Source organism: Chiloscyllium punctatum, unplaced genomic scaffold, assembly GCF_047496795.1.
Source record: "Chiloscyllium punctatum isolate Juve2018m unplaced genomic scaffold, sChiPun1.3 scaffold_891, whole genome shotgun sequence".
NCBI lineage: Eukaryota > Metazoa > Chordata > Chondrichthyes > Orectolobiformes > Hemiscylliidae > Chiloscyllium > Chiloscyllium punctatum.
In genome coordinates, this window is record NW_027310625.1 from 27,221 (window position 1) to 55,000 (window position 27,780).

Sequence of the window (27,780 nt, forward strand, 5' to 3'; positions counted from 1 at the left end):
GACTGGGAGGGTGGTCATGGAGAGGGAGTGGGAAGGGGAATTGAAATGGGCGGGGACTGGGAGGATGGTCATGGAGAGGGAGCGGGAAGGGGAATTGAAATGGGCGGGGACTGGGAGGGTGGGCATGGAGAGGGAGTGGGAAGGGGAATTGAAATGGGCGGGGACTGGGAGGATGGTCATGGAGAGGGATTGGGAAGGGGAATTGGAATGGGTGGGGACTGGGAGGATGGTCATGGGGAGGGAGCGGGAAGGGGAATTGAAATGGGTGGGGACTGGGAGGGTGGTCATGGAGAGGGAGTGGGAAGGGGAATTGAAATGGACGGGGACTGGGAGGATGGTCATGGAGAGGGAGCGGGAAGGGGAATTGAAATGGGCGGGAACTGGGAGGATGGTCATGGAGAGGGAGCGGGAAGGGGAATTGAAATGGGTGGGGACTGGGAGGATGGTCATGGAGAGGGAATGGGAAGGGGAATAGAAATTGAAATGGGTGGGGACTGGGAGGGTGGTCATGGGGAGGGAGTGGGAAGGGGAATTGAAATGGGTCGGGACTGGGAGGGTGGTCATGGGGAGGGAGTGGGAAGGGGAATTGAAATGGGTCGGGACTGGGAGGGTGGTCATGGGGAGGGAGCGGGAAGGGGAATTGAAATGGGCAGAGACTGGGAGGATGGTCATGGAGAGGGAGTGGGAAGGGGAATTGAAATGGGCGGGGACTGGGAGGATGGTCATGGAGAGGGATTGGGAAGGGGAATTGGAATGGGTGGGGACTGGGAGGGTGGTCATGGAGAGGGAGCGGGAAGGGGAATTAAAATGCGGGAACCGGGAGGATGGTCATGGAGAGGGAGTGGGAAGGGGATTGAAATGGGCGGGGAGTGGGAGGATGGTCATGGAGAGGGAGCGGGAAGGGGAATTGAAATGGGCGGGGACTGGGAGGATGGTCATGGGGAGGGAGCGGGAAGGGGGATTGAAATGGGTGGGGACTGGGAGGATGGTCATGGAGAGGGAGTGGGAAGGGGAATTGAAATGGGTGGGGACTGGGAGGATGGTCATGGAGAGGGAGCGGGAAGGGGAATTGAAATGGGTGGGGACTGGGAGGATGGTCATGGGGAGGGAGCGGGAAGGGGAATTGAAATGGGTGGGGACTGGGAGGATGGTCATGGGGAGGGAGCGGGAAGGGGAATTGAAATGGGTGGGGACTGGGAGGATGGTGATGGAGAGGGAGCGGGAAGGAGAATTGAAATGGGTGGGGACTGGGAGGGTGGTCATGGAGAGGGAGTGGGAAGGGGAATTGAAATGGGTGGGGACTGGGAGGATGGTCATGGAGAGGGAGTGGGAAGGGGAATTGAAATGGGCAAGGACTGGGAGGATGGTCATGGGGAGGGAGCGGGAAGGGGAATTGAAATGGGTGGGGACTGGGAGGGTGGTCATGGAGAGGGAGCGGGAAGGGGAATTGAAATGGGTAGGGACTGGGAGGGTGGTCATGGGGAGGGAGTGGGAAGGGGAATTGAAATGGGCGGGGACTGGGAGGATGGTCATGGAGAGGGAGCGGGAAGGGGAATTGAAATGGGCGGGGACTGGGAGGATGGTCATGGAGAGGGAGCGGGAAGGGGAAGTGAAATGGGTGGGGACTGGGAGGATGGTCATGGGGAGGGAGCGGGAAGGGGAATTGAAATGGGTGGGGACTGGGAGGATGGTGATGGAGAGGGAGCGGGAAGGAGAATTGAAATGGGCGGGGACTGGGAGGATGGTCATGGAGAGGGAGTGGGAAGGGGAATTGGAATGGACGGGGACTGGGAGGATGGTCATGGAGAGGGAGTGGGAAGGGGAATTGAAATGGGTGGGGACTGGGAGGATGGTCATGGGGAGGGAGCGGGAAGGGGAATTGAAATGGGTGGGGACTGGGAGGATGGTGATGGAGAGGGAGCGGGAAGGAGAATTGAAATGGGCGGGGACTGGGAGGATGGTCATGGAGAGGGAGTGGGAAGGGGAATTGGAATGGACGGGGACTGGGAGGATGGTCATGGGGAGGGAGTGGGAAGGGGAATTGAAATGGGTGGGGACTGGGAGGGTGGTCATGGAGAGGGAGTGGGAAGGGGAATTGAAATGGACGGGGACTGGGAGGGTGGTCATGGAGAGGGAGTGGGAAGGGGAATTGAAATGGGTGGGGACTGGGAGGGTGGTCATGGAGAGGGAGTGGGAAGGGGAATTGAAATGGACGGAGACTGGTCATGGAGAGGGAGCGGGAAGGGGAATTGAAATGGGCGGGGACTGGGAGGATGGTCATGGAGAGGGAGTGGGAAGGGGAATTGAAATGGGCGGGGACTGGGAGGATGGTCATGGAGAGGGAGTGGGAAGGGGAATTGAAATGGGTGGGGACTGGGAGGGTGGTCATGGGGAGGGAGCGGGAAGGGGAATTGAAATGGGTGGGGACTGGGAGGATGGTCATGGAGAGGGAGCGGGAAGGGGAATTGAAATGGGTGGGGTCTGGGAGGGTGGTCATGGGGAGGGTGTGGGAAGGGGAATTGAAATGGGTGGGGACTGGGAGGGTGGTCATGGGGAGGGAGCGGGAAGGGGAATTGAAATGGGCGGGGACTGGGAGGATGGTCATGGAGAGGGAGCGGGAAGGGGAATTGAAATGGGTGGGGACTGGGAGGATGGTCATGGAGAGGGAGTGGGAAGGGGAATTGAAATGGGTGGGGACTGGGAGGATGGTCATGGAGAGGGAGTGGGAAGGGGAATTAAAATGCGGGAACTGGGAGGATGGTCATGGAGAGGGAGCGGGAAGGGGAATTGAAATGGGTGGGGACTGGGAGGGTGGTCATGGGGAGGGAGTGGGAAGGGGAATTGAAATGGGTGGGGACTGGGAGGATGGTCATGGAGAGGGAGTGGGAAGGGGAATTGAAATGGACGTGGACTGGGAGGGTGGTCATGGAGAGGGAGTGGGAAGGGGAATTGAAATGGGTGGGGACTGGGAGGATGGTCATGGAGAGGGAGTGGGAAGGGGAATTGAAATGGGCGGGGACTGGGAGGGTGGTGATGGGGAGGGAGTGGGAAGGGGAATTGAAATGGGTGGGGACTGGGAGGATGGTCATGGGGAGGGAGTGGGAAGGGGAATTGAAATGGGCGGGGACTGGGAGGGTGGTCATGGGGAGGGAGCGGGAAGGGGAATTGAAATGGGTGGGGACTGGGAGGATGGTCATGGAGAGGGAGCGGGAAGGAGAATAGAAATGGGCGGGGACTGGGAGGATGGTCATGGGGAGGGAGTGGGAAGGGGAATTGGAATGGGCGGGGACTGGGAGGATGGTGATGGAGAGGGAGTGGGAAGGGGAATTGAAATGGGCAAGGACTGGGAGGATGGTGATGGAGAGGGAGTGGGAAGGGGAATTGAAATGGGTGGGGACTGGGAGGATGGTCATGGAGAGGGAGTGGGAAGGGGAATTGGAATGGGTGGGGGGACTGGGAGGATGGTCATGGAGAGGGAGCGGGAAGGGGAATTGAAATGGGTGGGGACTGGGAGGGTGGTCATGGGGAGGGAGTGGGAAGGGGAATTGGAATGGGCGGGGACTGGGAGGATGGTCATGGAGAGGGAGTGGGAAGGGGAATTGAAATGGGCGGGGACTGGGAGGATGGTCATGGAGAGGGAGTGGGAAGGGGAATTGAAATGGGTGGGGACTGGGAGGGTGGTCATGGGGAGGGAGTGGGAAGGGGAATTGGAATGGGCGGGGACTGGGAGGATGGTCATGGGGAGGGAGTGGGAAGGGGAATTGAAATGGGTGGGGACTGGGAGGATGGTGATGGGGAGGGAGCGGGAAGGGGAATTGAAATGGACGGGGACTGGGAGGGTGGGCATGGAGAGGGAGCGGGAAGGGGAATTGAAATGGGCGGGGACTGGGAGGATGGTCATGGAGAGGGAGTGGGAAGGGGAATTGAAATGGACGGGGACTGGGAGGGTGGTCATGGAGAGGGAGTGGGAAGGGGAATTGGAATGGGTGGGGACTGGGAGGATGGTCATGGGGAGGGAGTGGGAAGGGGAATTGAAATGGGCGGGGACTGGGAGGGTGGTCATGGAGAGGGAGTGGGAAGGGGAATTGAAATGGGCGGGGACTGGGATGGTGGTCATGGAGAGGGAGTGGGAAGGGGAATTGAAATGGGCGGGGACTGGGGGGATGGTCATGGAGAGGGAGCGGGAAGGGGAATTGAAATGGGCGGGGACTGGGAGGGTGGTCATGGAGAGGGAGTGGGAAGGGGAATTGAAATGGGCGGGGACTGGGAGGATGGTCATGGAGAGGGAGTGGGAAGGGGAATTGAAATGGGCGGGGACTGGGAGGATGGTCATGGGGAGGGAGCGGGAAGGAGAATTGAAATGGGCGGGGACTGGGAGGATGGTCATGGGGAGGGAGCGGGAAGGAGAATTGAAATGGGCGGGGACTGGGAGGATGGTGATGGGGAGGGAGTGGGAAGGGGAATTGAAATGGGCGGGGACTGGGAGGGTGGTCATGGGGAGGGAGCGGGAAGGAGAATTGAAATGGGCGGGGACTGGGAGGATGGTGATGGGGAGGGAGTGGGAAGGGGAATTGGAATGGGCGGGGACTGGGAGGATGGTCATGGAGAGGGAGTGGGAAGGGGAATTGAAATGGGCGGAGACTGGGAGGGTGGTCATGGGGAGGGAGCGGGAAGGGGAATTGAAATGGGTGGGGACTGGGAGGATGGTCATGGAGAGGGAGCGGGAAGGGGAATTGAAATGGGTGGGGACTGCGAGTTCCAGTTGGCTGCTGTGGGCCTGGCTGAGATTCCCGGTTAACCGTTCCTTAAGTTTATGCTTGGTCTCCCTGATGTAGAGAAGACCACATTGGGAGCACCTGATTCAGTAAACCCGGTTGGAGGAGGGGCAGGTGAACCTCTGTCTGACCTTGAAGGGCCGTTTGGGGCCCTGGGTGGAGGTGAGGAGACGCGGGGTGTCCCAGCAGGTTTTGCATCTTTTCTGATTTTCGAGGAACCTGGGGAAATTGGTGGGGAGAATGGCCCAAACCAAGCATTGTTGAAGGGAATGGCTTTTTGCAGATGGCAGAGAGGAGGGGAAGATGTTCTTCAGCTAGTTGGAGATGGTGGACCTGTTTGAGGATGATGCCTTGGATGGTGGGAGTGGTGTGATGTTAAGGGAGGACAAGGGGGACTGTCTTTATTGCGTTTGGAGGCGGGGGGGGGGGTTAGAGCAGTGGAATGGGCAATGGAGGGCTGTCTGTATGATGGGGAGAGGAAAAACAAATTGTTCCAAATAGGTGGACATCTGGGATGCTCGCCAATGGAATGTCTTATCATCCGAGCAGATGAGGCAGAGGAATTGGGAGAACGGGATGGGTGGGTGGAGGTTGAGTCCACGTCGTTGTGAGAATCTGTGTGTTTATCGTAAAAGTCCCTCTGGAGACAGGTGACAGGTGAGGTCCAGAAGGGAGAGGGAGGTGTCCGAGATAGACCGAGGGAATTTGCAGGGTGGGGTGGAAGCTGTGGGTGAAGCCGATGAACTGTTCCAGTTCAGCCTGTGGTGCGGGATGCTGCACTGATGCACTCATTGATGTAACGACGGAGGAGTTGAGTCACAGTGCCTGTTCGACATCGAGGCAGGCGTAGCTCAGGCCCATCTGGGTGCCCATGGCCACCCCCTGGATTTGGAGGGAATGGGAGGAGTTATTAAGGGTGCGGACGATTCGGCGAGGCAGTGGAGGGGGACTGGATGGGTGTGTTGGAGTGGAAGAAGCAGAGGGCCTGGAGGCCATCCTTGTGGGGTCGGGCTGTGTATAAGGACTGCACATCCATAGTGAAGAGAAAGTACTGGGGGTTGGGGGGGGAACTGGGAGTTACCACTGGGTTGTACCCTTGACCTGTCTTCACCAATTCACCACCCAATCCCCACCACATCCTTCACCTGCAGCTCCCCCTTCACCAACCCCCAGTCCTGAAGAAGGGTTAATACCCAAAATGTAGCCTTGCCCACCTCCCTGATGCTTCCTGGCTTGCTGTGTTCTCCTCGCCTGCCTTGGATTCCAGCATCTGCAGTGTTCTTTTTCTGTCTCTTCCTTTAACATGACCCACGGTCCAGTGTTTCTGCCACCGGACACTAAAACATATCTGCTCAGGGTCCCTGCAATTTCTTGCCCAACTTCCCACAGCACCCCCACTCGATCAGGTCTCGGAGACTTTTTCGAAAACCTCCGGCACCTCCTCTTCCGTAAAGTGAACTGCTTTCAAAACATCAATACGTATTTCCCCCGGCGTTGTCCAGCCGGTCATTCCCAGATGCACCGTGACTCTAATTGGACGTGATAACCTTTGATGAAACCCTTGGTTAAATGCCTTCTGATTATCCAAGGGGAGCACGTCATGATCAGCTCCCCTTTGTCCACAGCACACAAAGACCTCCTCAAAGACCTCCAACGGACTCAATCAAGCATGACTTCGCTTTCACAAGAACCATGTCGCCTGCCTGATCACATTCTGATTTCCTGCTCAGAATAGGGAGTAGCACTTGCCACACGATGGACACTGAGCCCACTGCTTTTCTGACCCCTTTCTGCTCTTGAACAGCGGAGTCACATTGACTGTTTTCCACTCTGGTGGGACCTTGCCAGAACCTAGTCCTGAAGACGCAGCTGTTCTCGATACAGGTCGAAAGAGCCAGCCACTCATGTTTTTTCCACAAGCGTTCTTTCCCCGCGAGACACATTCACTCATCTCAGCTGTCTGCACCTCCGTTTATTCGCTTATACGTCCAAGTATGAGCGAATAAGTCATGGCATTCACGCACTCAGCAACACCTCATTTGCAGCTCTCCAGTCATAGACTCTGAGGGAATGAGGTGGAGGTCCAGTTCCGGACAACAGGAATGCCAGCTGGTCTGAGAATCACGGGTCCAGGCCCCACACGTTGGCTCGTGTTGATGGCACGTCTTGGGGGCAGTTGCAGAGGTCTGGGTTCAGGCCCTCCAGGTCAAGACCACGCAAGGTTAAGCCTGGGAATCTTCCGAGCATTACCCCACGGGTAATGTGGGAATCAGAAATAAACTTTTTTTTAAAAAAGGGGGCCTGTTCCCTGCTGGGTAACACAGGCATTCTGTCATGAATGGAGGAAAAAATCTATTTTAAGGCACATAATGGCGATTTTGAAGATAGATTAAATCATCACACGAACTGGACTTTGCTGGAGCCCTCGCAAAGTTTCTCAGAGGTCAACATCAGTCAGTCAATGCTCCTGTATCTCCTCATGAGACTGGAATACGAAGTATTGTGTTTTGAGCTGGGAAAGAAGCCATGACAGAAAACCCAGTGCACTGATGGCAGCAACCTTAAGAGACCATGTGTAAATCGCTTACCCCCTGCCATGGCCAAACTGACTCAATGGTAACTCACTTCCAGGAGTGAGTCACACGCCCCAATACTGAACCCAATTTTCAGCTCCAGCTACAGACAGTACTCAATTTCTGAATGCACAACTTCGGCACAAGATCCTGTTTTAAAATCAAAGAGCTCACGTGAATGTTCATTCATATTTACAACCAGCCATTTTATATTCTATGGTGTTCCGACTAGTCTACATATGGACTCAGGAGTGGGACCATTGCATAACCTGTGCCTCTATTGGGTGTAGTGGACAGCGAAGAGGGTTACCTCAGATTACAACAGGATCTGGACCAGATGGGCCAATGGGCTGAGAAGTGGCAGATGGAGTTTAATTCAGATAAATGCGAGGTGCTGCATTTTGGGAAAGCAAATCTTAGCAGGACTTATGCACTTAATGGTAAGGCCCTAGGGAGTGTTGCTGAACAAAGAGACCTTGGAGTGCAGGTTCATAGCTCCTTGAAAGTGGAGTCGCAGGTCGATAGGATAGTGAAGAAGGCGTTTGGTATGCTTTCCTTTATTGGTCAGAGTATTGAGTACAGGAGTTGGGAGGTCATGTTACGGCTGTACAGGACATTGGTTAGGCCACTGTTGGAATAGTGCGTGCAATTCTGGTCTCCTTCCTATCGGAAAGATGTTGTGAAACTTGAAAGGGTTCAGAAAAGATTTACAAGGATGTTGCCAAGGTTGGAGGATTTGAGCTTTCAGGAGAGGCTGAACAGGCTGGGGCTGTTTTCCCTGGAGCGTCGGAGGCTGAGGGGTGACCTTATAGAGGTTTATAAAATTATGAGGAGCATGGGTAGGGTAAGCAGACAAAGTCTTTTCCCTGGGGTGGGGGAGTCCAGATCTAGAGGGCATAGGGTTAAGGTGAGAGGGGAAAGATATAAAAGAGACCTAAGGGGCAACTTTTTCACACAGAGGGTGGTACGTGTATGGAATGAGCTGCCAGAGGATGTGGTGGAGGCTGGTACAATTACAACATTTAAGAGGCATTTGGATGGGTATATGAATAGGAAGGGTTTGGGGGGATATGGGCCGGGTGCTGGCAGGAGGGACTAGATTGGGTTGGGATATCTGGTCAGCGTGGGCGGGTTGGACCGAAGGGTCTGTGCGGTACATTTCTCTGACTACCTCTATATAACCGCTGCTCGACACCACCTTTACTGACAAATCTGGCTCCAACAGAAAATCCTCTGGCATGTGAATGAGAAAGACAGCTGCCAACCCTCTCTGCAAGTTGAAAACAAAAGTCCTCCTTCTGTCGACACAGTGAAGCACAAGTCACATTTCAGTCTAAAAGACTTTCAAAAGGATGTCTAAAGAGAAGAAATTGCCTCCGACTCTGAATACTACTTTGCAATTCCAGGCTGCCATCTCCACTTTTGAGTCCCTCACGTAGTGGAACAGAGAGATAGGGTTCGGCCGTTCAGCCTGTCCAGCTGATTTAACACATGAATGCCCAGGCCATGGTCATCTGGGGTTCCTCGGCTGAATCTTTAAGCTTGAACTGACCGACTGAACTTCACCAGAACTATGGGGAGCGGGACAAATTCATCTGGTGGTTTTAGTCGTTGACAGGAAAGAAAGGAGAAAATTGAAGAACAATCTGCTTCTGGTCAGGAAGGGAGGGACTTGACTCAAATCTGTCCACAACAAACCACCACTTAACTCGCCAACTCCACGCCAGCCTTGCAGCTTTTCAGTCACACACGCACACACTCACTCATTTGCTCTGGCAATGCATTCACTCAACTCGGTTTGCTGCCAATCGAAAGGTGATGCTGACATCCCTGTCACCAAATACTCGGGGGGGGGTGGGGCTGTCTCTGCTCTCATCTCGGTCTTTTCACTCAAAGGGAGTATTCCTGTCCAGAGCTGCCTGACACAAATGAAAGTGGTCGCAACGCCTCCGTTTCCCACCAGATTTTAATTCAAGAACGGCACAACGGAAGCGAAGGACAATCTCTCCAGCAGCTGAATTTTCAAATCGTCGTTGTCGATTCGGCGCCAGCTGTACTTCGCGCTGCTGACGTCGGGCGGGGACTGGCTGGAGGTGCCCTCCAGGGGGGCGACGGTGACCAGGACGTTGAAGCAGACCCCGTCGGCCTTCCCGGGGACTGCCCCGGTGTGCTGCAGGCTCAGGATGCCGTGCGTTTTCACCCGGAGCTGCGCCTCCCCCAGGCACTCCCGGCTCAGTCGGTAAATGGCCACCTCGACGCTGCACGAGAGCTCGGCGGAGGACGAGCCGCACGCCGTCACCGGGAAGTGGGGCCACCCCTGGTTGCTGGCCAGCAGCCAGAGGTCGTTGCTCTTGTTGAGAAAGGCCGCCAACACCCTGTGACAGACGAGCGAGCAGGGCATCTCAATGGGAACAGTCACTGGGTGCGACGCCTTCTCCTTGTACTTCACGGCAATGGAGATGAGATTCAAGATGTCCCTGGCTCGGAGTGGAAGGGGCGACACTCGGTCCCACCACTTCGCCTGCAAGGACTCGGCATCGCTCTCTGACGTGCTCTTCAGGGTTCCTCCTGCAAACACAACCGCGTCAGGAATTTCACACTCAGGCACCACAATTGCGCCCCATTCCGTTGGACAGTGGGAAACCCTCATTGCAAATGACGCTCAACTCAACGATGAAATATGAAAACCATCCATCTTTCCAGGCACAGAGCCCAAGGCGCTCTGCGCAGACATGGGATAATGAGGGAAAAGGTGGGACCGCCCAAGGTTAAAGGCGGGAACTTGTGCGTGGGGAGGCAGAGGACGTGGGTGTGGCCCCAAATGTTTGAGAGTTTCGTGTGGAGCAAGCTGAGATCAGGAAAGCAGTGGTGTTGGGTCTCTTGAAATAATGAAGGAAAAGTCCCCAGGGCCTGATGGTATACTTAGTCCCCCAGGTTACTGACAGAGGCAAGAGAGGAGATTGCTGGGAACTTGACCGAGATCTTTGTGTCCTCACGAGCCACTGGTGAGTAGCTAATGTTGTTCCTCTGTTCGAGAGGGAACTCGGGACAATCCGGGAAACTACAAACCAGAGATTCTCAGATCGGTCGTTGGCAAGCTTTTGGAGAGAACTCTTAGGGATAGGACTTGTACACGTTTGGTAAAGCATGGCCTAATTCAGGACATTCAGCATGGCTTTGTGCAGGGCAGGTTATGTCTTCCCAACATGATTGAATTTTCTTGAGGAGGTGACGAAGGTGTTGTTTACATGGATTATATTGAGGCTTTTGACGAGCTCATCCCGAAGATTAAGGTGCATGGGATCCACAGTGATGTGGCCACGTGGATTCTGAACTGGCTTGCCCCAGCGGGTAGTGACGGAAGAGTGTTTAACAGACTGGAGGTCCGTGACCAGTGGTGCTCTGTATTGGGAACCATCAATGACTTGGTTGAAAATGCAGATGGGTGTCAGTTTGCAGAGGACATAAAGATTGGTGAGGTTGGGGATGGTGGAGAAGGTTGTCAGATACAGGGAGAGAAATGGCAGGTGGAGATTAATGTGGGTAAGTCGAAGGTATTTCAAATTAGATTAGACTAGATTCCATACAGTATGGAAACAGACCCTTTGGCCCAACACGTCCACACTGACCCTCCAAAGAATAACCCACCCCAGACCCATTTCCCTCTGACCAATGCACCGAACACTACGGGCAATTTAGCACGGCCGATTTGCCTGACCTGCACATCATTGGACTGTGGGAGGAAATCAGAGCACCCGGAGGGAACCCACGCAGACACGGGGAGAATGTACAAACTCCACACAGTCAGTCGCCCCAAGGTACGAGTCGAACCCAGGTCCCTGGCGCTGCGAGGCAGCAGTGCTAACCACTGAGCCATCGTGACACCCAACGTGGCAGAGTGGGTGGATGAGGTTTAGTGAAGTGTGAGGTCACACATTTTGATCAGAAGGACTCTGAAAGGTGTACGGCATGTGTGCCTTTGCTGGTCAGCAAACTGAGTGTAAGAGTACATCTCGCTGCTTTCGAAGACTTCAGTTCGGCCACACCTTAAGAATTGAATTCAATTCTGGTCACCACACGACTGGAAGGCTGCCATGACTCTGTGACAGAGGGTGCTTTGGGGAGGGCACGGAAGTGGTTTACCAGGACGCTGCCTGGACTAGAGGGTCTGAGCTAGAAGGAGAGGCTGGAAAAACTCAGGCTGTTTTCTCTGAAGCGGAGGAGGCTGAGGGGAGACTTGAGAGAAGTTTCGAAGATGACCAGATGCATTGATCGAGTTGACAGTTAGAATAGTTTATCTGGAGTTGAAATGTCTAATCTTTGGGCGAATGCGTCTAAGGTGAGGGAAGGAAGAATTCAAAGGAGATGTGAGGGGCTTGTTTTGTTTTTACACAGAGAGTGGGAGGCGTGAGGAACGTGCTGCCAGGGATGGGAGTGGAGGCGAGTCGGGGTGTTTCAGGGACTTTTGGATGGGGACATGAATATGCAAAAGCTGAAGGGATGTGGGCCAAGGGTGGACAGAAGGTTAAGCAGAGTTGAATCTGCTGTCATGTTCGGCACATCGTGGGCTGAAGGGCCCGTTCCTGTACCATGTGAATCATCGGTGCAAATATTGTGACATTGCAACCAGAGAACCCAACAATGTGGCGATCGCTGCTGACTGGAACCGTGTCCAACATTATCCACAACACAAAGACTCTGGGACTCGCCCATCTGTACACATCAGTGATTTCCTGCTGATCTCCCTCAAAGAAAAGACTCGGTGACTCCAGCGTGGCATTGTCCCAGTCTGAAAACCCATCTGCGTTGATGTAAATCCTGAGGTTGGGAGTTACACTGTGAGACACTCAGCACACATCTGTCAGGACACCTCCAGCACCTCAGCACTGCTCAGAATCACAGATCGGATATGGCATAGGAGGGGGCCATTCGGCCCACTGCGTTCATACTGTCTAATGTCAACCTTTTCTCCATACCCCAGCTCAGCACGTCTATCCCCAATACCCCTCCAATGCCTCGATTGAAGCTGCCTCCCCCACATTCCCAGGCAGTGCGTTCCACAGCCTAACCACTCGCTGGGTGAGTGAGTTCCCCTTACCTCATTTGTACCTCACATTAACTCCACGCCCCTCCTCGTTCTCGTTCCTTTTACAACCAGGAGCAGCCCCTCCCTCTCTATCTCCAACCCGCCCATGATTTTGGAGACCACGACCAGATCTCCCCCTCAGCTGTCTTCTCTCCACAGCCAACAGTCCCGACTTCTTCAATCTCCCCTCATAACTGAGGTTTCTCGTCCCTGGAACCCTTCTTGTCAATCTCGTCTGCACTCTCGCTCCAACGTGTTCACACCTTTCCGAGAACATGGCGCCCACAACTGGACGCAATACCTCAACTGGGGTCGAACAAGAGCCTTGTACAAGATCAACATCCCCTTGAACTCGAGGTCCCTATTGATAAAGCTGAGGACACTGTCTGTTTTATTAACTGCGCTCTACCACTTTCAGTGATCTGTGAATCTACACACCCAGGTTGTTCTGCTCCAGGAGCAACTTTTGAATTGTATCCCCCTGTTTTATCCTATCCTTCAGAGTCCTTCTGACCAAAACGTGTGACCTCACACTTTGCTAAACCTCATCCGCCCACTCTGTCACATTGGCTCAGTGGTTCACACTGCTGCCTCACAGCGCCAGCAACCCTGGACCTATTCCAGCCTCAGGGCAACTGTCTGGGTGGAGTTTGCACATTCTCCCCGTGTCTGAGTGGGTTTCCTCCGGGTGCTCCGGTTTCCTCTCACAGCCCAAAGATGTGCAGGTCAGGGTGAACTGGCCGTGGGGAAATTTGTGTTGAGGGATGTGGAGGTTCGGTGCATTAGTCAGGGGTACATGGAGAAGTAGAGGGTTGGGGAATGGGTCTGGGTGGGTTGGTATTGGGCCTGTTTCCACACTGTAACCTGACAGTGGATCTGCACTCAGTATCACACAGCCCCAGCCGTCACAATCCCTCGGCACTGATGGAGAAAAGCAAACCTGTGACTCTGGCCATGAAGACAAAGCGGATCCAGCGGGGACCCCTCTCCTCCACGCTCAGCAGGGTGGACGGCTCACACTCCAGGCCGGTTTCCTCCAGGACCTCCCTCTTCACCGCCTGCACGATGGTTTCGTTCTGCTCTATCCTCCCTGCTGGCAAATACCACTTGCCATAGCAATCCGGCTTGGCCTCCTGCATCATCACCACCTCCTTCTGAAACAAGAAAGGTCACTCACACCCTGTGCAAAGCTGCAGGAGGAGCAGATGCAAGCTGCAGTTGGCGGGGGGGGGTCATTGTTTGACAGGGATGCACAGCCATCTGTGTGAACGATTCCTGTCCGACATGGAGCTCGACGTCAGTCAGAGACCATCCACACTGTCCCTCTGTCCCTCCAGCCCAAGGGGGACAGTATCCCCCCCTCTGCCCCATCCAAACCCCCCCCTCACTATTTTCAACACCTCGACCAAATCAGCCTTCTTTACTCCAGGGACAACAGTCCAATCTACCCAGGGGAACGGAATTTCCCTCCCAGCCAGGCACACCCTTCTGGAAACTGTCTGTGCAAATAGCAGACTGACCAGCAGAGGACAAATCACAGAATCCCGACAATGTGGAAACAGACAATTTGGCCCAACAAGTCCACACTGACCCTCCAAAAGGTCACCCACACAGACCCATTCCCTCTGACTCTTCATGTCCCCTGATTAATGCAACTAACCTGCACGTCCCTGAACATGACGAGGGCAATATCCCATGGCCAACCCACCCTAACCTGCACATCCCTAAGCACTATGGGTAATTTAGCACGGCCAATCCACCCTAACCTGCACATCCCTGAGCACTATGGGTAATTTAGCACGGCCAATCCACCCTAACCTGCACATCCCTGAGCACTGTGGGTAATTTAGCACGGCCAATCCACCCTAACCTGCACATCCCTGAGCACTATGGGTAATTTCCCATGGCCAATCCACCCTAACCTGCACATCCCTGAGCACTATGGGTAATTTCCCATGGCCAATCCACCCTAACCTGCACATCCCTAAGCACTATGGGTAATTTAGCATGGCCAATCCACCCTAACCTGCACATCCCTGAGCACTATGGGTAATTTAGCACGGCCAATCCACCCTAACCTGCACATCCCTGAGCACTGTGGGTAATTTAGCACGGCCAATCCACCCTAACCTGCACATCCCGGAGCACTATGGGTAATTTAGCATGGCCAATCCACCCTAACCTGCACATTCCTGAGCACTATGGGTAATTTAGCATGGCCAATCCACCCTAACCTGCACATCCCTGAGCACTATGGGTAACTTAGCAAGGCCTATCCACGCTAACCTGCACATCCCTGAGCACTATGGGTAATTTATCACAGCCAATCTACCGTAACCTACACATCCCTGAACACTATGGGGGTAGTTTTGCATGACCAATCCACCTAATTTGCACATTCCTGGACACGATGGGTAATTTAGCATGGCCAATCCACCCTAACCTGCACATCCCTGAACACGATGGGTAATTTCCAATGGCCAATCCACCCTAACCTGCACATCCCTGGGCATTATGGGGTAATTTAGCACGGCCAATCCACACTAACCTGCACATCCCTGAACACTATGGGTAATTTAGCACGGCCGATCCACCCTAACCTGCACATCCCTGAACACTATGGGTAATTTAGCATGGCCAATCCACCCTATCCTGCACATCCCTGAGCACTATGGGTAACTTAGCATGGCCTATCCACGCTAACCTGCACATCCCTGAACACTATGGGTAATTTATCACAGCCAATCCACCCTAACCTGCACATCCCTGAACACTATGGGTAATTTAGCATGGCCAATCCACCCTAACATGCACATCCCTGAACACTATGGGTAATTTAGGCACAGCCAATCCATCCTAACCTGCACATCCCTGAACATTATGGGGCAATTTAGAATGGCCAATCCACCCTAACCTGCACATCCCTGAGCACTATGGGTAATTTAGCACGGCCAATCCACCCTAACCTGCACATACCTGAACACTATGGGAAATTTAGCACGGCCAATCCACCCTAACCTGCACATCCCTGAACACTATGGGTAATTTAGCATGGCCAATCCATCCTAACCTGCACATCCCTGAGCACTATGGGTAATTTAGCACGGCCAATCCACCCTAACCTGCACATACCTGAGCACTATGGGTAATTTAGCACGGCCAATCCACCCTAACCTGCACATCCCTGAACACTATGGGTAATTTAACATGGCCAATCCACCCTAACCTGCACATCCCTGAACATTATGGGGCAATTTAGATTGGCCAATCCACCTTAACCTGCACATACCTGGACACTATGGGGCAGTTTCGCATGACCAATCCACCTAATCTGCACATTCCTGGACACTATGGGGCAATTTAGCACAGCCAATCCACCCTAACCTACAGATCCCTGGACACTATAGCCAATATAGCATGGCCAATCCACCCGAACCTGCACATCCCTGAACACTATGGGCAACATAGCATGGCCAATCCACCCGAACCTGCACATCCCTGAACACTATGGGCAACATAGCATGGCCAATCCACCCTAACCTGCACATCCCTGAACACTATTGGGCAATTTAGCTTGGTTAATCCACCCTCACCTGCACATCCCTGAGCACTATGGGTAATTTAGCACGGCCAATCCACCCTAACCTGCACATACCTGAACACTATGGGAAATTTAGCACGGCCAATCCACCCTAACCTGCACATCCCTGAACACTATGGGTAATTTAGCATGGCCAATCCATCCTAACCTGCACATCCCTGAGCACTATGGGTAATTTAGCACGGCCAATCCACCCTAACCTGCACATACCTGAGCACTATGGGTAATTTAGCACGGCCAATCCACCCTAACCTGCACATCCCTGAACACTATGGGTAATTTAACATGGCCAATCCACCCTAACCTGCACATCCCTGAACATTATGGGGCAATTTAGATTGGCCAATCCACCTTAACCTGCACATACCTGGACACTATGGGGCAGTTTCGCATGACCAATCCACCTAATCTGCACATTCCTGGACACTATGGGGCAATTTAGCACAGCCAATCCACCCTAACCTACAGATCCCTGGACACTATAGCCAATATAGCATGGCCAATCCACCCTAACCTGCACATCCCTGAACACTATTGGGCAATTTAGCTTGGTTAATCCACCCTCACCTGCACATCCCTGAGCACTATGGGTAATTTAGCACGGCCAATCCACCCTAACCTGCACAACCCTGAACACTATGGGTAATTTAGCACAGCCAATCCACCCTAACCTGCACATCCCTGAGCACTATGGGTAATTTATCACAGCAAATCTACCCTAACCTACACATCCCTGAACACTATGGGGCAATTTAGCATGGCCAATCCACCCGAACCTGCACATCCCTGAACACTATGGGCAATTTAGCATGGCCAATCCACCCTAACCTGCACATCCCTGAACACTATGGGCAATTTTGCATGGCCAATCCACCCTAACGTGGATATCCCTTGAACACTATGGGGGGCAATTTAACACGGCTAATCCACCCTGACCTGTACATCCCTGAGCATTATGGGGTAATTGAGAATGGCCAACCCACCCTAACCTACAGATCCCTGGACACTATCGGCAATATAGCATGCCCAAACCACCCTAACCTGCATATCCCTGAGCACTCTGGGTAATTTAACATAGCCAATCCATCCTAACCTGCACATCCCTGAACATTATGGGGCAATTTCCCATGGCCAATCCACCCTAACCTGCACATTCCTGAACACTATGGGGCAATTTAGCACGGCCAATCCACCCTAACCTGCACATTCCTGAGCACTATGAGGTAATTTAGGCACAGCCAATCCACCCTAACCTGCACATCCCTGAACATTATGGGGGAATTTCCCATGGCCAATCCACCCTAACCTGCACATTCCTGAGCGCTCTGGGTAATTTCCCATGGCCAATCCACCCTAACCTGCACATGCCTGAACACTTTGGGCAATATAGCATGGCCTATCCACGCTAACCTGCACATCCCTGAGCACTATGGGTAATTTATCACAGCCAATCCACCCTAACCTGCACATCCCTGAGCACTATGGGTAATTTAGCACGGCCAATCCACCCTAACCTGCACAACCCTGAGCACTATGGGTCATTTATCACAGCCAATCTACCCTAACCTACACATCCCTGAACACTATGGGGGCAGTTTTGCATGACCAATCCACCTAATTTGCACATTCCTGGACACGATGGGTAATTTAGCATGGCCAATTCACCCTAACCTGCACATCCCTGAGCACTATGGGTAATTTAGCATGGCCAATTCACCCTAACCTGCACATCCCTGAACAGTATGGGGTAATTTCGCATGGCCAATTCACCCTAACCTGCACATCCCTGAACACTATGGGCAATTTAACATGGCCAATCCACCCAAACCTGCACATTCCTGGACACGATGGGTAATTTAGCATGGCCAATTCACCCTAACCTGCACATCCCTGAGCACTATGGGTAATATAGCATGGCCAATCCACCCTAACCTGCACATCCCTGAGCACCATGGGGCAATTAAGCACGGCCAACTCACCCTTAGCTGCACATCCCTGAACACTGTGGGTAATTTCCCATGGCCAATCCACCCTAACCTGCACATCCCTGAGCACTATGGGCAATTTAGCATGGCCAATCCACCCTAACCTGCACATCCCTGGGCACTATGGGTAATTTGGCATGGCCAATCCACCCTAACCTGCACATCCCTGGGCACTATGGGTAATTTAGCATGGCCAATCCACCTAATCTGCACATTCCTGGTCACTATGGGGCAATTTAGCATGGCCAATCCACCCTAACCTGAAGATCTTTGGACTGTGGGAGGAAACTGGAGGACCCGGAGGAAACCCACACAGACATGGGGGAGAATGTGCAAACCCCACACAGACAGTCGCCCGAGGCTGGAACTGAACCCTGGTCTTTGACGCTGTGAGGCTGCAGTGCTCACCACCGACCCAAACAAATGTGGGTTTTTTATCTCTTTGGAAGGATGACTCAGTTCTGAACAAGACACACCGAACTCAAAATGTTCCCTCTGTTTGTCTCTCCTCGGGTGCTGCCTGACCTGCTCTGTCTCTCCAGTGTTTTTCTGTGTTTGTTTCAGGCTTCCAGCATGCACAGTGTTGTGGTTTCACACTGTGTGTTTTGTAACCCCCCCCCCGTGTCCCTCTTTGCAAGATGCTGTATGCCTCGGCCACCATTTTGTCAAGGTGTCCCTGATAACTGTCTCCCCCACCTCTGCTCCAGGATTGCCCGTTTACAATGGGAAGAGTGAGGGAAACCTCCCCATTCACCGGTCTGCCCATTTCTCCAACCTCATGATGTCTGTCTTCCTCTCAGTTCACAAAACTTTGTGCGTTGCTTGCAAGGAGTGAAATTGTGCCCCGGACACACAGGTCCAGGAGGGCCCACACAGATCGAGACGGTGTTCCCGTCAGGCCTGATGCGAACGGGGCCGCGGGTCAGTGAGGAGGTCCCCTCTTACCTGCTCGTTCAGGATGACTGCAGCGACGATGTAGCAGACGGTCTTCCGCACAGTGACCGGCACCACGTCTTCCAGGGGAGAGTCGTAGCCCTGCACCTCGATGCCCTCTCCCTTCAGAAGCAGCTCCAGCTGAGCTTCCAGCGAGTCCATGTCTCCGGGAGGAGAAGGGGCATTCTTCAAGCAAGTCGCCCTTGAGAAACAGTGGGTCACCACCCGGAAGCCGTGTGCTGCGGACTTTAGGAAACTGGTTTGGAAGGGAACACAGAAAAAGCCTGTTAAAAACACATGAGCCTGTCACATCCCAGTGCCCAGTGAGTCTCGAATCAGAGGGGACCAGCTTACCTAATCTCAATCAGGGCATCGGCCTAGCAGGCCAAGACAATCCGACACAGCACCCCTGTTCCACCAGGATTCTTGCTGCTGATGGCTATCCCATAACAGTTGGCACCTTGAAGAGGGGAGAATGCAGGCTAATTAGCAGTGGACGATCAGCAGCTTGATTGGCCCAAACCCAAGTGCCAGAGAGACGCTCCTGCATCACGGCTAACGGTTCACAGTCTCTCTCCCAGCCTCAATGCTGAAGCCAAGCCTGAGATCGCACAGCCCGACAAGCCGAACAATACCACCGCACCGAGGTCAAACTGAGGGTGCGGAACAGCCAGAATTGTGCACTGAACAGTGCAGCACGCACCAAGTGCTGAAGGGCGAGATCGGGCTCCTGCTCTCATGGTTGGCACCCCTTGTATTGGACTCCCTTGGTTGGGGGAAGGGGAGATTGGTCTTTCAGACAAAGTGCAGCCACTGCCACTGAGATATTGCAAGCCACATCATCACGGGGACTGGCAACACTTCACGCTCTCGTCAACACACAGATTCCCATTCCACCATTCCGGGACAAAATACCAGAGGGAGAATGCAATTTTCTCGGGCTTCTCTGGGGGGGGAGGGGGGGGGGGGGGGGGGGGGGCAGGGTGACAGAAGGGGCATGGCCACGGCCAGGGAATACGGTCGAGAAAAGGACTGTGTCAGGGACCAAGTGGGATCGACCACTGAAGAATCAGAGCTTGGTGCTCCAGTACATCAAAGCCATGCTCCCTGAACACCACACACCCTTGAACCTTCAACGGAGGACAATCAGATGAATGGACAATGCCTGAAGGAACTTGGAAAACAAATCAGCAAGCTGCCAAGCTTCTTCACATATTGTACAGCAAAAGGAGGCTATTTGGCCCATCAACCCTCTACTAGCACTTTAGTGAATCGGTCCACACAGGCTTTGCAAACATTTTCCCTTCAGGTCAGGTGGGGAAAACTGTCCCAGCTCCAGGAAAGGATGCAGAACCTGCTCCTGCTGCAGACGATGGGGGTGGATGTCACGGAGGACCTCAAGGAGGTGAAGGGCCAGCAAGCCTCGCTCTTTGCCTCGGAGGCCTCCAGGATAATCTTGCGATCCAGGGTCCGCTCGTTGGAGCAGGACGAGACGTGCTCACGTTTCTTCTTCCAGAAGGTGCACAAAGAGAGCTCCGTGCTCAGCAGCCTGAAGGAAGAAGATGGCTCCATAACGTCATCTCAGGCTGACGTCATGAGGATCAGCAAATCCTTCTCTGTCAGTCTGTATGACGCGAAGCTGACCGACAGCGCGGCCTCCCAGTTGTTCCTGTCCTCTATCACGGAGGTCTTAGATGACAGAACACACGAGAGGCTGGACCAGCCGCTATCTCTGGATGAGCTGACCAAGGCCCCCGAGTCCTTCGAAAAGAATAAAACTCCCGGAAGTGACGGCTTCCCGGTCGAGCACTATTCCGCTCTGTGGGACTTGATTGGCCAGGACCTTCTGGAAGTGTATGTCAGTATGGTTCGGGCAGGTACCATGAGTGAATCCATGAGGAAAGGCATCATCACCCTCATCTACAAGCGGAAGGGGGAGAGGGAGGAACTCCAAAATTGGAGACCAATCTCACTGTTAAACACAGACTACAAAATCTTGTCAAAGGTCATCGCCAACCGGGTCAGGTCTGCCCTGGGATCGGTGATCCACCCTGACCAAACCTGTGCTGTACCGGGCAGGAAGATCGCTGAGAGTCTCGCACTCCTCAGGGATACGATCGCCTACGTGCAGGACAGGGGGGTGGACACCTGTCTCATCAGCCTGGACCAGGAGAAAGCCTTTGACAGGACATCGCATACATCTATGAGGGATGTCCTCTCCAAAATGGGCTTTGGGGAGGGAATCGGTAATTGGATCAGACTGCTCTACACCAACATTGTCAGTGCAGTCTCAATCAATGGGTGGGAATCAGATCGCTTCCCTGTAAGATCTGGAGTCAGGCAGGGATGCCCCCTCTCACCTGCCTTGTTTGTGTGTTGCATAGAGCCATTTGCCGAATCCATCAGGAAGTATGCGAGCCTGAGAGGGGTGACTATTCCTGGCAGTGGGGGCCTGCAGGTTAAGGCCTCCCTGTACATGGATGACATCGCTGTTTTCTGCTCGGATCCGCTGTCCGTGCACAGACTCGTGTGCATCTGTGACCAGTTCGAACGGGCCTCGGGGGCCAAGGTAAACCGAGGCAATAGCGAGGCCATGCTCTTCGGGAACTGGGCCGACCAATCCTCTATCCCCTTCACCGTCAGGACTGACCACCTGAAGGTGCTGGGTATTTGGTTGGAGGGGCTGGGGTGTGTGCCAAGTCTTGGGAGGAGCATATCAGCAAAGTGAGGCAGAAACTGGGCAGATGGAAGCTACGGTAGCTCTCCATCGCGGGAAAAAACCTGGTCATCAGGTGTGAGGCACTGTCATTGCTATTATACATGGCACAGGTCTGGCCCATTCCCAGAACCTGTGCCGCTGCAGTCACCCCGGCCATCTTCCAGTTTATATGGAGGTCAAAGATGGACCGGGTCCGAAGGGACTCGCTGTACAAAGAAATGGGCAACGGGGGAAAAAAATACACCCAATGCCACCCTCACCCTGATGGCCACCTTTGTGTGTGGCTGCATCAAGCTGTGCGTGGATCCCTGGTACGCAAACACCAAGTGTCACTACGTCCTGAGATTCTACCTGTCTCCGGTGTTGCGAAGGATGGGCCTGGCCTCGCTGCCGCGGAACGCTCTGAATAGTTGGACCGTTCCATATCACCTGTCCTTCGTGGAGAAGTTTATGAAGAAAAACACCTTTGACCACAAGTCCATCGGGAAGTGGTCAGCATGTAGTGTCCTTGAGTCCCTTCGGGAAAGGGAGAGGGCGGATCCTATCGAGCGGTTCCCTGAGCAGACTGTCAAAGCCATTTGGCAGAATGCCTCATCGCCAGAACTTTCCAACAAACACCAAGACATGGCTTGGCTGGTGGTGAGAAGGGCTCTGTCTGTGAGATCCTTTATGCCCACCCGGACTCTCAGCCACACCGCACGCTGCCCTCGAAGCGGCTGCGGGGGGGGGGGGGGGAAACGAGACTGTCACACACCTCCTTCTGGAATGTGCCTACGCAGAAGAAGTCTGGAGAGGAACGCAGTGGTGTTTGTCGAGGTTCGTCCCGAGCAGGGCCGTGACGCGGGACTCCGTGCTCTGCGGCCTGTTCCCCGGGACGCACACCGAGACGAACATTAACTGCGCCTGGAGGATCATCAACTCGGTGAAGGACGCTCTCTGGGCGGTCTGAAACCTGTTGATCCTCCAGCTGAAGGAGTTGACCCCGACTGAGTGTTGCAGACTGGCACATTCCAAGGTCCAGGACGACGTGTTGAGGGACACGCTGAAGCTTGGGGCAGCTGCCGCCAAGGCGCGGTGGGGAAAGACCACCGTGTAACATCTGCCTGCCAAAGAACAGGGGGCCCGCGCAGTCATTTGGGCTCTGCTGACAGCTCAGCTAAAAATGGAATCGTACAGACCCGTAAATAGGAATGATTACTCTGTCTCTGTATACCAAGAAATGGAATGTCTACGGATGTATGGGATGACCAATTGTACAGATCATCAAAATATTTTGTGAATAAAGTATATTTTTGAAATTAAAAAAAACACCACACAGGATACCACAGAAATGTGATGGTGTAGAATGAATTATACTTCTCAACTCCTCAAAGGACATGTAGGCCAATGGACCGAGGAGTGGGAGATAATGTTACATTTGGATCGGCGTGAGGAATTGCATTTTCCTAAGGCAAATCAGGGCAGGGCACGGCTCTGTAGAGTGTTGCTGAACAAAGCAGGGGGACAAGGTGGTGAAGGCGGCATTTGGCACACTTGCCTTCAGCAGTCAGTACACTGAGTTGGGATGTCATGTTGCGGCTGTACACGACATTGCTTCAGCCACTTTTTGGATCCTGCATTTAATTTTGGTCTCCTTGCTGTACAAAAGATGTTGTCAAACATTAAAGATTCACAAGGATGTTGCCAGGGTTGGAGGGTTTGAGCTATAGGGAGAGGCTGAACAGGCTGGGGCTGTTTTCCCTGGAGCATAGGAGGCGAAGGGGTGACTTTCTTGAACACAGAACGTTACAGCGCAGTCCAGGCCCCTTGGCCCTCAATGTTGCATCAACCTGCAAAATTAATCTGATGCCCAGCTAACCTACCCATTCCATTATTATCCATGTGTATGTCCAATGCCCATTTAAATGCCCTTAATGTCAGCGAGTCTATGACTGTTCCACAGCCCTACTACACTCTGAGTAAAGAAACTACCCCTATCTATCACCCCTCAATTTAAAGCTATGTCCCCTCGTAAGACCTTCCCTCTTGTTTCCCTCCTTGTACATCAGAAGCATGACCTCGTGGCTCTGAAACTCAATCCCCCTACCAATAAACGCCAACACACCACATGCCTTCATAACAACCTGATCAACCAGTGTGGCAACTTTCAGGGATTTCTACACTTGGACAGCTGCACTTGCATCTGTTCATCTGCACTGCCAAGAATTTTACCAGGAGCCCAGTCCTCTGCATTCCGAAGTGAACTGCCTCACACTTTTCTGCATTAAACATCATTTGCCACCTCTCAGCCCAGCTCTGCATCTTATCGATGTCCCTCTGTCACCCACAACTCTGCCCATCTGCATCTGCAAATTTACTTCCCCATCTACTCCCACGTCCAGATCATTCATAAAAATGACAAGACAGATCCTTGCAGTACCCCACTGGGAACTGAACTCCAGGATGAACATTTCCCATCAACCACTCCCCTCTGTCTTCTTTCAGCTCAACAATTTCCGATGCAAACCACGAAATCCCCTTCAACCCCGAAACTCCGTATTCTGTGCAATCTTTTGCCACCTTTTCAAAGAACTCAATAAGGTTCGTGAGGCACGACTTGCCCTTCACAAAACCGTGTTGGCTATCCCGAATCAAATTATTCCTCTCGAGATGATTATAAATCCTATGTCTCATAACCTTACCTACAACCGAAGGAAGGCTCACTGGCCTATAATTAACAGGGCTGCCCCGACTCCCCTTCTTAAACAAGAGAACTGCATTTGCTATCCTCCAGTCCGCTGGCACGACTTCTGTCGACAATGATGACATAAAGATCAAAGCCAGAGGCTCTGCAATCTCCTCCCTGGCTTTCCTGAGAAGCCAAGGATAAATCCCACCCGGCCCAGGGGTCTTATCTATTTTCAGATCTTCCAAAATTGCTGAAGCCTCCTCTTTGTCAACAGCAATCCCATCGAATCTAGTCGCCTGTATCTCCATATTCTCACTAACATTGTCCTTTTCCCAAGAATGAAAAGTATTCATTAAGTGCTTCGTCCTCAGATTCCACACACAACTTTCTTTTACTATCTTAAGAGGGAAATCGGGAGGGCAAAACGGGGACATGAGATAGCTTTGGCAAAAAGAATTAAGGAGAATCCAAAGAGTTTTTACAAATATATTAAGGACAAAAGGGTAACTGGGGAGAGAATAGGGCCCCTCAAAGATCAGCAAGGCGGCCTTTGTGTGGAGCTACAGAAAATGGGGGAGATACTAAATGAATATTTCGCATCAGTATTTACTGTGGAAAAGGTTATGGAAGATATAGACTGTAGGGAAATAGATGGTGACATCTTACAAAATGTCCAGATTACAGAGGAGGAAGTGCTGGATGTCTTGAAACCGTTAAATCCCCAGGACCTGATCAGGTGTACCCGAGAACTCTGTGGGAAGCTAGAGAAGTGATTGCTGGGCCTCTTGCTGAGATATTTGTATCATCGATAGTCACAGGTGAGGTGGCGGAAGACTGGAGGTTGGCAAACGTGGTGCCACTGTTTAAGAAGGGTGGTAAGGACAAGCCAAGGAACTATAGACCAGTGAGCCTGACCTCGGTGGTGGGCAAGTTGTTGGAGGGACAGGATGTACATGTATTTGGAAAGGCAAGGACTGATTCGGGACAGTCAACATGGCTTTGTGCGTGGGAAATCATGTCTCACAAACTTGATTGAGTTTTTTGAAGAAGTAACAAAGAAGATTGATGAGGGCAGAGCAGTAGATGGGATCTATATGGACTTCAGTAAGGCGTTTGACAAGGTTCCCCATTGGAGACTGGTGAGCAATGTTAGATCTCATGGAATACAGGGAGAACTAGCCATTTGGATACAGAACTGGCTCAAAGGTAGAAGACAGAGGGTGGTGGTGGAGGATTGTTTTTCAGACTGGAGGCCTGTGACCAGTGGAGTGCCACAAGGATCAGTGCTGGGCCCTCTACCTTTTTGTCATTTACATAAATGATTTGGATGCGAGCATAAGATGTACAGTTAGTAAGTTTGCAGATGACACCAAAATTGGAGGTGTAGTGGACAGCGAAGAGGGTTACCTCAGATCACAACAGGATCTGAACCAGATGGGCCAATGGGCTGAGAAATAGCAGATGGAGTTTAATTCAGATAAATGCGAGGTGCTGCATTTTGGGAAAGCAAATCTTAGCAGGACTTATACACTTAATGGTAAGGTCCTAGGGAGTGTTGCTGAACAAAGAGACCTTGGAGTGCAGGTTCATAGCTCCTTGAAAGTGGAGTCGCAGGTAGATAGGATAGTGAAGAAGGCGTTTGGTATGTTTTCATTTATTGGTCAGAGTATTGAGTATAGGAGCTGGGAGGTCATGTTGTGGCTGTACAGGACATTGGTTAGGCCGCTGTTGGAATATTGCGTGCAATTCTGGTCTCCTTCCTATTGGAAAGATGTTGTGAAACTTTAAAGGGTTCAGAAAAGACTTACAAAGATATTGCCAGGGTTGGAGGATCTAAGCTACAGGGAGAGGCTGAACAGTCTGGGGCTGTTTTCCCTGGAGCATTGGAGGCTGAGGGGTGACCTTAGAGAAGTTGACAAAAATATGAGGGGCATGGATAGGATAAAAAGACAAAGTCTTTTCCCTGGGATCAGGGAGTCCAGAAGTAGAGGGCATAGGTTTAGGGTGAGAGGGGAAAGATATAAAAGAGACCTAAGGGGCAACTTTTTCACACAGAGGGTGGTACGTGTATGGAATGAGCTGCCAGAGGATGTGGTGGAGGCTGATGCAATTGCAACATTTAAGAGGCATTTGGATGGGTATATGAATAGGAAGGGTTTGGAGGGATTTGGGCCGGGTGCTGGCAGGTGGGAATAGATTGGGTTGGGATATCTGGTCGGCTTGGACGAAGGGTCTGTTTCCATGCTGTACATCTCTCTGACTTTGATTGGCCCTAATCTTACTCTCGTCATTCTTTTATTCCTGTTATACCTGTAAAAAACCTTAGGATTTTACCCTGATCCTATCTGCCAACAACTTCTCATGTCCCCTCCTGGGTCTTCTTAGCTCTCTCTTTTGATCTTTTCTGGCTCACTTACAATTCTCAAGCTCCCTAACTGAGCCTTCAAGCCTCATCCTTCCTTTTCCTCTTGACAAGAGCTTCAACTTCTTTTGTAAACCATGGCTCTCTCTCTCAACAAATACCTTCCTGCCTGGTAGGTATGTACTTATCAAGGACTCACAGTAGCTGTTCCTTGAATAAGCTCCACATTTCAACTGTGTCCATCCCCTGCAGTTGCCTTCCCCATCCTATGCATCCTAAATCCTGCCGAATCGCATCAGAATTGCCTTCCCCCCAGTTATTCCGCTTTCCCTGTGGTATATACCTATCCCTGTCCATTGTTCTTGTCAACATAACCGAATTATGGTCACTATCGCCAAAGTGCTCACCTACTTCCAAATCTAACACCCCTGACCAGGTTCATTCCCCAGCACCAGATCCAATATGGCATCGGCCCTTGTCGGCCCCTCTACATACTGTGTCAGAAAACCCTCCTGCACACATTGTTGTTATCTCTGGTTTGTTGCCTGTGCCACGTGCTGGTGAAGCGACGAACAGGGAGAGTGCAGGGCTGAACACGTGACTGCAGAGATGGTGCAGGAGGGAGGGTTTTCAAAGTGTATAAAATGATGTGGGGCACGGATGGGGTGGGTAGCCAAGGTCTTTTCCCTGGAGTGGGGGAGTCCAAAACTAGAGGTTTAAGGTGGGGTGTGGGGGGGGTGGGGTGTGGTGGGTGTGGGAGGGGTGGGGTGTGGTGGGGGTGGGGGGGTGGGGGGTGTGGTGGGGGTGGGGTGTGTGGGGGGGGTGTGGGGGTGTGTGGGGGGGGGTGTGGGGTGTGGTGGGGGTGGGGGGGGTGGGGTGTGGGGGGTGTGGGGGGGGTGTGGGGTGCAGTGGGGGTGGGGGGGGGTGGGGTGTGGTGGGGGTGGGGGTGGGGGGGGGTGGGGTGGGGTGGGGGTGGGGGGGGTGGGGTGGGGTGGGGTGGGGGTGGGGGGGGGTGTGGGGTGTGGTGGGGGTGGGGGGTGTGGGGTGTGGTGGGGGTGGGGGGGGTGGGGTGTGGGGG

General features: G+C 52.9%; 1 protein-coding gene across 2 annotated transcripts; it reads right to left on the reverse strand.

Moving 5' to 3' along the window:
- Window positions 1–9,296: 9,296 nt before the first annotated feature.
- nudt18 (nudix (nucleoside diphosphate linked moiety X)-type motif 18) lies at window positions 9,297–19,409 on the reverse strand. Of its 2 annotated transcripts, none has more exons than XM_072567678.1 (4): window positions 19,308–19,409; window positions 18,966–19,209; window positions 13,375–13,585; window positions 9,297–9,916 (listed from the first exon to the last, which is right to left on the reverse strand). In XM_072567678.1, the coding sequence occupies exons 2-4, from the start codon at window positions 19,113–19,115 to the stop codon at window positions 9,315–9,317; spliced, it is 963 nt and encodes a 320-aa protein (XP_072423779.1). In that variant the 5' UTR covers window positions 19,116–19,209; window positions 19,308–19,409; the 3' UTR covers window positions 9,297–9,314. The 2 variants fall into 2 exon arrangements, with proteins under 2 accessions (XP_072423779.1, XP_072423778.1); XM_072567677.1 differs by having other exon boundaries at window positions 13,375–13,588.
- Between the last annotated feature and the right edge of the window lie 8,371 nt (window positions 19,410–27,780).